Source organism: Triplophysa dalaica, chromosome 18, assembly GCF_015846415.1.
Source record: "Triplophysa dalaica isolate WHDGS20190420 chromosome 18, ASM1584641v1, whole genome shotgun sequence".
NCBI lineage: Eukaryota > Metazoa > Chordata > Actinopteri > Cypriniformes > Nemacheilidae > Triplophysa > Triplophysa dalaica.
In genome coordinates this window covers 10,040,393-10,050,000 of record NC_079559.1, presented here as the reverse complement: position 1 = coordinate 10,050,000, position 9,608 = coordinate 10,040,393, and the positions used below count along the sequence as shown (strand labels likewise).

At 34.8% G+C, this 9,608-nt stretch overlaps 1 protein-coding gene across 1 annotated transcript in view; it reads left to right on the top strand.

The window, feature by feature from the left end:
* Window positions 1–9,196, top strand: part of LOC130439760 (putative helicase mov-10-B.1) — a 10,923-nt gene extending 1,727 nt beyond the window's left edge. The window contains 21 exon segments of the mRNA XM_056772286.1: window positions 1–110; window positions 921–1,159; window positions 1,271–1,514; window positions 1,629–1,763; window positions 1,907–2,069; window positions 2,152–2,306; window positions 3,564–3,737; window positions 3,824–3,971; window positions 4,133–4,300; window positions 5,515–5,612; window positions 5,713–5,744; window positions 5,747–5,809; window positions 5,947–6,045; window positions 6,224–6,326; window positions 6,470–6,587; window positions 7,472–7,663; window positions 7,772–7,843; window positions 7,924–8,049; window positions 8,134–8,222; window positions 8,306–8,424; window positions 8,770–9,196. The exon segment at window positions 1–110 is cut by the window's left edge and continues 81 nt beyond it. Of these exon segments, the coding sequence (XP_056628264.1) occupies window positions 1–110; window positions 921–1,159; window positions 1,271–1,514; window positions 1,629–1,763; window positions 1,907–2,069; window positions 2,152–2,306; window positions 3,564–3,737; window positions 3,824–3,971; window positions 4,133–4,300; window positions 5,515–5,612; window positions 5,713–5,744; window positions 5,747–5,809; window positions 5,947–6,045; window positions 6,224–6,326; window positions 6,470–6,587; window positions 7,472–7,663; window positions 7,772–7,843; window positions 7,924–8,049; window positions 8,134–8,222; window positions 8,306–8,424; window positions 8,770–8,831 (2,709 nt within the window). The 3' untranslated portion in view covers window positions 8,832–9,196.
* The last annotated feature ends 412 nt before the right edge of the window (window positions 9,197–9,608 follow it).

Sequence of the window (9,608 nt, the reverse complement as noted above, 5' to 3'; positions counted from 1 at the left end):
AATGGCCAGGAGGCCTCTGACCCGCCTTTGGTTCCAGGGCCAGAGGGTGGAGTCAGGGCGAGAAGAAAACTAGCTAAAGACATACTACGCCGACTGAACACTGTAGACAGGTGAGCTGCTTATTTCACTTTCAAATGCAAACAGACTTCTGATCATTCCCAAGATTGTGAAATTTCACCTGGACTTTGAAGTATCATCTTGTAAAGTAGGGATAGTTCACCCAAAAATTAAAATTCTTAAATAACTGACTCACCTTCAAATCTGTATGACTTTCTGTCATCCGCAGAACACAAAAGAAGATATTTTAAAGAATGTTGGTGACGTAACAACACTCTTTATGGTTCCCATCGACTTGCTTTGTTTTTATGTCCATACAATAGAAGTGAATGTGTATCTCTGTTGTTCGATTGCCAACATTCTTCAGAATATCTTCTTTTGTGTTCTGCAGAAGAAAGGAAGTCCTACAGGTATGACAAGAGATTAAGTAAATGATGAAATAATTTTTATTTTGGTGTTAACAATCACTTTAAGGAATAATGAAATCTTTTTTTCTTTTTGTATATTGTTGTTGTGGTATTTGGAATAACTGGTTTTAACTGATAAGCTCATATGTTTGTTTACTGCAGTAATTCATGTAATATAATTTTTTATGATAATTAAGTCTTGCGTAAATAAAATTCAAATTCTCAAATTTTAGCTATTTAAAAGTTGTCAAACCTTGCCTTGACTTTGCATCAAATTTACACTTAACGTTTTATCAGACAACTTCATTTGGTCTCACCCTGAAATGTTTTTAAACATTTTTGAAGGGGTTCTTATCTTTTCTGGGCTCTTTTGTAGCCCAAGTAATCAACCTTTTTTATTTAATTTTTTTTAAATAAATCCTAGTCAAAAATATCAAAACAAATTCCTCTTTCCAGGTCTGAGTTTATTGCTGATAAATATGGGGTGCGAGTGTTTTCAGAGGCACTGACAGAAGATGGCAAGATTCAGTTCTTCGTGGACGGAGCTGAAGTTCATGAGCTGAAGCTGTTTGTGGAGAACACGGGTCAGGATGTGGTGTATTTCACATACTACACGGCCCTTCACTGGCTTCAGTGTTTTACTCTAGAAGACAGCCAGAGAGTCACACGCAACAATCCGCTTCAACTTCAACCAAGTGAGTTAAAAAGTGTTTTTAACATGTATGTTTAAAACATTGGACATCAGATAATCTCTCAATATGAATCAGTCAACCGGTTTGAGTACAACTAAACTTTTTTGTTATTAGGTGAACAATATGAGGTGATCGTCAGATTCAGATCAAATCACATTGGCGTTTATTCTGCCACACTGGCATTTGAGTTCAAGAAAGACACCATGGCCCACCATTTCCACATTGTGCGCTTCACTGAAGCGTTTTACAGGTCCGAACTTGCTGCCCAACTTGGTCCTATAGAACCATATAAACCCTTCAGACTTATGCTCAATGAAACAGCGAACTTCAATGTGGATGAGGGTTTTCGTCCTGAAGAGTGAGTAAAAAATAAAAACATGCATTGCGCTGGGCTATGTTTGTAATAAACTGTTTGTTCAAAATTTTAGTCCCTTAAGTTTCAAATTGAGAAATTATTTTCTCTTACCTGCAGTTCGACTCGAAACTATTTGCAATTTGTTTTGCCACTGGAGCGACACCCTCTTCCATCGTACATCCATGATTTGGTCAATTTCCTGAAAAGCACTAATTCTTCCCGAGCTCTCACAACACAGCTCCAGGTATCTCGGTAGGTGGTCTACAATTCCAATTGTGCCTGTTATTACTGATCTAAGATCAGACCTGAGATGTACAATAGCATATTTGCATCTATTTATGTGAAGATGTTATTAAACATCATAGTCACTGTTTCTTTGTTGTGTCTCTTACTAGGTCTCTGCTGGAGAGTGATCTGAATTTCCAGGAATACGCAAAGCGGTTTGATTTACTGCTGTTCCTAGAGGAGGATCAGATGCGTATGGACATAAAGAGATACAACAAAGATGATGTCCCCATGAAGAGGGACAGTGAAAAGAAAGGACTGCTTGTCTTAGAGGTATGTTGTGTTCTTCCTCTTTATTATTAAAGCAATAAAGTGACCCAATGTGGACATACATCATAAATCTCTTGTGCTAAAGCTTCCTGGTGTGTCTGAGAACCGTCCATCAGTTCTGAGGGGAGATCATCTGTTTCTCACTAAGAGTGAGGAAATCAAGGCCTTTAATCTAACAAAATTCAAGGGCTACGTCCACAGAGTAGAACTGGACCAGGTCAAACTGGGCTTTTCCAACAAGTAAGAAAATTAAGATCTCTAAATTTCGTAAAAGTATTTGAAGAACTTTTTTATCTTTTGAAATACAATAAATGAGTCTAATGTACTAATGAAAACTTACTGTAAGTGTCAACTGAAAAGTAAGGGTCAAACAGGAGGATATAAAAACTAATCAAAATAATTATTTATTCAAATCATAATAAAAAGTAATTTATTTGAACTAAAGTTAAAAAGTGGAAATAATGTGAGAATTTTCAAGGTCAAAGAAGCAATAATTGAAAAGAAGTCAATGATATAGTCCATCCTAAATTGATCAAAGTATAAAGCATAATGTGCCTTAAAGGGATAGTTCACCCAAAAATCAAAATTCAGAAATAATTTAATCACCTTCAAACCTGTATGACTTTTTTCATCCGCAGAATATCAAAGATATATTAAAGAATGTTGGTAACCTAACAATCTTTATGGTACCCTTAGACTTGCATTAGTTTCGTGTCTATACAATAGAAGTGAATGTGTATCTCTGTTGTTCGGTTCCAAAATTATTCAAAATATCTTAGTTTGTGTTCTGCAGAAGAAAGGAAGTCCTACAGGTATGACAAGTGAATAAGTAAATGATATTAAATATTTTTGGTTTACCATCACTTTAAGGAATAAGGAAATATATATATATTTTTGTATATTGTTGTTGTGGTATTTGGAATAACTGGATTTAACTGATAAGCTCATATGTTTGTTTACTGCATAAGTTCTATAAAAGAAACATTTTTATGATAATTAAGTTTTGGATGAATACAATTCAAATTCTCAAATTTTAGCTATATTTAAGTAGTCAAACCTTGCCTTGACTTTGCATGAAATTTACTCTTAGCGTTTTATCAGCCAACTTCATTTGGTATCACCCTGAAATGTTTTTAAACATTTTTTAAGTGGTTCTTATCTATTCTGACCTTATCTATTCTAAAAGCAATAATTGAAAATTAGTCAATGATATGGAACACTTCGCAAGATGCAGTCGATAAACTCTTGATAAAATTGTATTTATTAATATTATGTTTTTAAAATATTACATATTAAAGATTTTTATTTAACATTTTGATTTGGTATAAAATGCTCATTTTGTGTAGTGTTAAAAAATGAAACAAAAAGTTCCTCTGGACCAGGGTTGCACCAGCATCTTCCTGGGTGGTCTATAATAATTTGTATTCTTGTGATAAGTTTGGTAATTTAGATTAGAAGTAACTTTTTGTCTTTAACTGACTGACGTTATGTTTCAAGGCTGCTTGCCAATTTCATTGACAATATGAAATTTCGTGTTGAGTTTACTGTCAATCGTCTCCCATTAAAACTGCAACACCGAGCCGTGAACATGGCTGTCGAGCACAACCTCGGAGATGTGCTGTTTCCTAACGGCTCGAGGAACAGGGACCTCATGTCTGTACCTAATCTAAGGTCAGTTACACTCCTTCCATCTCTCACTTTAATGATACATAATGGAGTATTTCAGAAGAATGTATGATGTGTGTCTGCTTGTGTAGATTCTTTGATTTAAAGCTGGAAAGAAATCCTGAACAGAAAACCGCAGTATGCAACATCGTCACAGGTGTGTCCAAGCCGGCTCCGTACTTGGTGTTTGGACCTCCAGGCACAGGAAAAACTGTCACTATAGTGGAGGCTATCAAACAGGTAAAGCAAGTTATCACAATTACAAACAAACATACACCCAATATAAAAACACCTGCATGCAAATCAGCTCATCCCATTGTTCCTATATGCACAATTTTACAACACAAAAATATAAGGTAAAATAATTATCTAATTTTGAATCTCTGTGTCTAAATTCTCAGGTGGAGAAGAATATAGCTGGTGCTTTTATTCTAGCGTGTGCTCCATCTAACAGTGCCGCTGATCAATTGTGTGAAAAACTGATCGACAGCCAACATGTTGACAAAGGGAAAATCTACAGACTCTACGCCAGTTCACGCAACCCTAAACACATCCCTGCAGCTCTAGTGGTCGGTGTCTGTCTGATATTCTTTTAGGAAATGTTTATTATCCATGACAATATATGTGCAATGCATTATGTTAAGTAGCTTCTACTTAAGAATAAACAAATTTATAATATTTCTAGCTTAACTTAAAATCCTTTGTTCATGCAACACTAAAATATAAATTACAAGAAAAGCTCAAAAGTATGCATTACGTGAAAGGAAAAATTTGAGTTGTGCAAACTACAGTTCAAATTAAGTCCTAACATACATTTTCAGTGCAATGAGCTTAATGTTATCAGTACAAATGCTGTTATGAATACCCATAAGCACTCACCCCTGAAAAGTTTGATTATTCAGGCTTTTTTAAATACGAAGCGCTTTTGGGGCATTTAAGATGTATTTAGTATTATTGATGTTGTTTGGTAGTGAAATATCGTTTTCTGTGAAGTTACCATTCAGGTGATTCATGTTTGCTTTGGTAAGCATAGACCCCTTTCAACCCATTCTTACCAAAATAAGGAAGAGACACATCAGAAATGCAATATTTTGTGTGGTTCATAGGAAAATCATTCAATGACTGACATCAAATCAGTCATCAATTATATCAAAACTGTTTGTTATAATAATACGCTTCACTATTCTATATTAACATTAAGGTAAATTAATGAAATATTTAAGTACAGCCCACATGAACACTGTAAGTTGATTGAACTCGTGCTACATCATTTTTTTAGTAAAGAAGGTCAAGGAACTGATATATTTGTGTAAACGCAGTAAAGATTGTCTTGTTGTTTTTACTTAAAATATATGTGCACCATTTTTGCATCATGGTCAACAATTTTTTAAATATCGAATAAAATATTTGCCTTACAATGGAAAAACCTAAACTAAACTAAAAAAATCTCAAAAATAAATAAGTTTAAGGCACTCAAATTTAAATAATAAACTAGAACAAAAAATATATATATATTATTTAAAAAAAAATACATGACAAAAGCATATAACGAAAATTGCTAAATTAAATTATTGTTAGTTTAAAATAATACAACTAAAAACACTAAAACAAACCTATAGAACTTTGGTGTAATGATCATTTGACTTAAATATAAAAAGCACTTGTTAAATCTAACCAAAATATATGTTATGTCAACGATTCACATCAGCGTTATGTTCTTTATCGTATTTAATAAGATTTTTGTGTTGATTGGAGTTTGTCATCATTTTTTGTGTTTGTTTAGAATAACAGCAATGTGGAAGGAGATTCAATTGTGTTTCCATGTAAAGATGAACTAATGACCTATAAGATCCTGGTCAGTACTCTGGTCACTGCAGGCAGGTAAAGAGCTTCATCATATACAACCACAATAGATTCACACTCTCTCTCACAAATACACACAACAGTAAAGATTGTGTTTGTGTGCATGTGTGTGTTGTAGGCTTGTCAGTGGAGGTGTTCCTGTGGGTCATTTTCTCACATCTTTGTGGATGAAGCAGGACATGCTGTGGAGTCAGAGACCATCATCAGTGTAGCAGGTGGATTCTCTCTCTCTCACACACGTGCACACACACTCACGCACACACACTGTACTTTTCTCTATTCTCAATGCACATCACTCTTGTTTGGAGCGAGGTTATTTGTAAATATTTGCATGCTGCGTGTCTGTGTGCAGGTTTGCTAGATGCAAAGACCGGACAACTTGTTTTGGTTGGTGATCCCAAGCAGCTGGGGCCAATTCTGAGATCTCCTTTTGCCATTAGATATGGATTAGGTAAGAGATACACGCTTAAAGATACTGTATACATACTGTACATACTCGATTTGTGCTCTGAAGCTTTTTAAATACATCCTGTTTAATAGATGGTAAACCCAAAGTTTCTTACAAAAATCTTAACCTTAGAATATTGTGTTGTTACTATAAAGCATGAATGTTGATGTCTCTTCTGTAGGTCTTTCAATGCTGGAGAGGTTAATGACACAGATTGAACTTTATCAAAAAGGTGCAACAGGATATGACAACCGCTACGTCACCAAGCTGCTGAAGAACTACAGGTAAAGTTTGAATAGTCCGGAAAGCTCCTTAAAGAGACAGTTTTGAACTGTGTACTGTGAGACTTAAAAAACACAATTAAAGAAGAGTCTGAAAATCATGAATTATTATGTAAAATAGAGTGACCTGTTATCTTTCTCTACAGGTCTCATGCATCCATTCTGAAAGTTCCTAATGAATTGTTCTATGATGGGGAGTTGATGGTGTGTGCAGATGAGATCAGCTTGAACCAATTTTGCAGCTGGGAGCACCTGCCTAAAAAAGTATGAGATATAAATAATCAGCACATCAAGACATAACCTTTTATATGATAGGTCGAATGAAGTGATAATCGATAGGCTTTAGGAACAGTTTCGGTAACCTGTGTCCTGGATTTATTTTGAAACCCGACACACTTGGGGCTGTTGTGGCCTAGTGGTAAGAGATTTGGACTTGTGACCAGAAGGTCACTGGTTCGATTTCTCAGTGCCATAGGTAGCGACTGACTTACCTTACCCCCGCTTTCACCCAGGCGCGGCACTGTGTTCATGACTCAATTGATGGGTTAAATGCGGAGGTCACATTTTGGTTATGGGACACAATAACTGACAAATAGGTCACTTTCACTTACTTCACATCTTGTTCTCAAGGGATGTGAAGGCAGAAACAGAGATAACTGCCTTTCTGAGCTTATTTATTTTGACTACTCTTTAGAGTGTCAAAGTTCTTCATTATTCAGTTAAATTGGTTATTCAGAATTTCTATTAATTCTTTCCCTGCCATTGGCCGGATTTTCCGTCATTCGTGACAGATTGGTTCTCCCCCATGGTCAAGTTTTTCCATCTTTCAATGTTTTGGCCTTATGTGGAATCTATAAAGAGGGTTTTATTTCACTATTTATCTTAAAAAGTCTATGGATTCTTTATTTGGAGTGGATAAAAATACACATATATTATATATTACATGTGATAAATTGTAAGTTCATATATTCATAAAATAGCATTTTCTGGGGCAGTCAAAGTTTTGTCAAAATTTACTGCTGGAGAGGGAGAGTTAATACCTAAAGCATTCTTGGATATTTCTAGAGTTTTTATTGAACATGCTGAGTTTTATTGTTTAACTTTTAAAATCATCTATAAATAACAAATGCCCCCTGCTGCATTTTCAGGACTTCCCTGTGATTTTCCATGGAGTGATTGGGAAGGACGACAGAGAGTCAAACAGCCCCTCCTTCTTCAACACCTCCGAAATCGAGATCATCATGAAATACCTGGAGAAGCTTCTCCTCACACAGGCCAAGAAAGGCATTGCTAAAATGCACCCCAAAGAGATCGGCATTATCGCCCCCTATAGGAAACAGGTGAAAATTCCTTTTTAATATCTTAAAAGTGATAGTCTGACTTAGGTGAAACGTGAAATCCACCAAAGATATTATGCAATTCAGTGTACTTTCTGTGTGATTTTACAGGTGGAGAAATTCAGGCAAGCCATCAAAATACACAGAGAGCTGAAATCCTTCATGGGCATTGAAGAGCTCAAGGTCAGTGTGAACCTAAAGTCTCCAAACATTTAGAAATATTTTCTTGTCAAAGTCACAGATGAGCAAAATATTGTGTGTAGGTTGGTTCAGTGGAAGAATTTCAAGGCCAGGAGAGGAAAGTGATCATTGTGTCAACTGTTCGCAGCAGCAAGGAGAACATCACTTTTGATGAAACATTCAACATTGGGTTCCTCAAAAACGAGAAGGTAATGTATATCACAAACACACACAGTGGGCAGCACATCACACATTGTTTTTGGCATTTTTGTTTGCATTTCTCTCTTCTCCAGAGATTCAATGTGGCGGTGACGAGAGCCAAAGCTCTGCTGATTATAGTGGGAAACCCCATCATTCTCCAGACAGATACAAACTGGGGCAGGTATGTATGCTTTTACATTGGAATGCATAGAAAAATCCTGGCCCTGTTGTGAGTTGTATATTTTTGGAAACTTTTGTTCGTAGGTTTATTAAGTACTGCACTGATGAAGGAGGTTATACCGGATATGATATTTCCAACTTGGAGGAAGCAGATGACGTTGTTGATCGCTTGCTTGCTCTTAATTTGAATCCACTGGTGCTGGGTAAGAACAGGCCATACATACTACATTATATGTTCAAAGAACCAGTGCTTAAATATTATATTTTAAAATAGAATCAAATTCATAATGCACACTAGTAGCAATCTGGTGCTTCCAGTGTTGACAATTTAGTTTGAACTTTTTAATAAGAAGGAAGATCTAGACATCATTTCTGGCCATAGCATGACATTTTTTGTACAGAAATGTTTGGACTATTTTGAAGTGAAATGAATATTATATATTTAAATATATGAAATAGTTAGATATGTTACTCACTAATTGATCCAATGCATAAAAACATGTAATCAAAATACTAGATGCTAACTATTGTCTTATGTCTCCTCCTAGTGGAAACAGAGGAGAGTGTCGTCCAACAATATGTGAATCCGGGTTGGAGACATGAACACTGAAGTGCATATAATTCTCAAAGCCACACTTCTTTAGTTATATATTAGTTATTTTGTTTAAGAATAGATACATTTAAGAGCATTGATCTTTGTTTTCAGGATGGAATTGGTTTTGTCAAGTTACACAAGGAAACATTTGTGACATAAACCAGATTAAAGTATCAAATTCTGAGATAATAAATCTCAAAGTTTGATTTCAATCTTTAATTTCACTATGATTTTATTGTTTGACATGACCTTACTTACAGAAGGCTCTTTTATATTATGTAGAATAAAACAGTGCATCACAAAAAAATATACTTTGTCTGCATATTGAACACAGGGTTAGTAAGCCACTGATTTTATCAATAAAGAATTTTTTTACTTTACCCATTTTGTTTTAGACACAATGTTAACTTATCAAATCAGTATCAAGAAGTCATGCAAGGACAAGGCAACGCCTGTTGACCTTAATTTAATATTGTGTAATAATTTATTGGGTTAATGACCAGGCTGCACAGATGTTAATGCGCTACACTGTAAAACCGGATAAGTTAATATAACTCAAAAAAATTGTTGAAACTGATTACATCGAAAATTTTAAGTGATACTAACTAAATTTTATAAGTTAAAGAAACATAATTTTTTTAAGTAAATGGTACTAGATAATTGTAAGTTATATTAACTAAATTGTATAAGTTAAAGAAACATAATTTTTTTAAGTAAATGGTACTAGGTAATTTTAACAGGCACTTACTTACTATTACAAGTTAATTTAACACTATTAGTTAAGTAATTTTA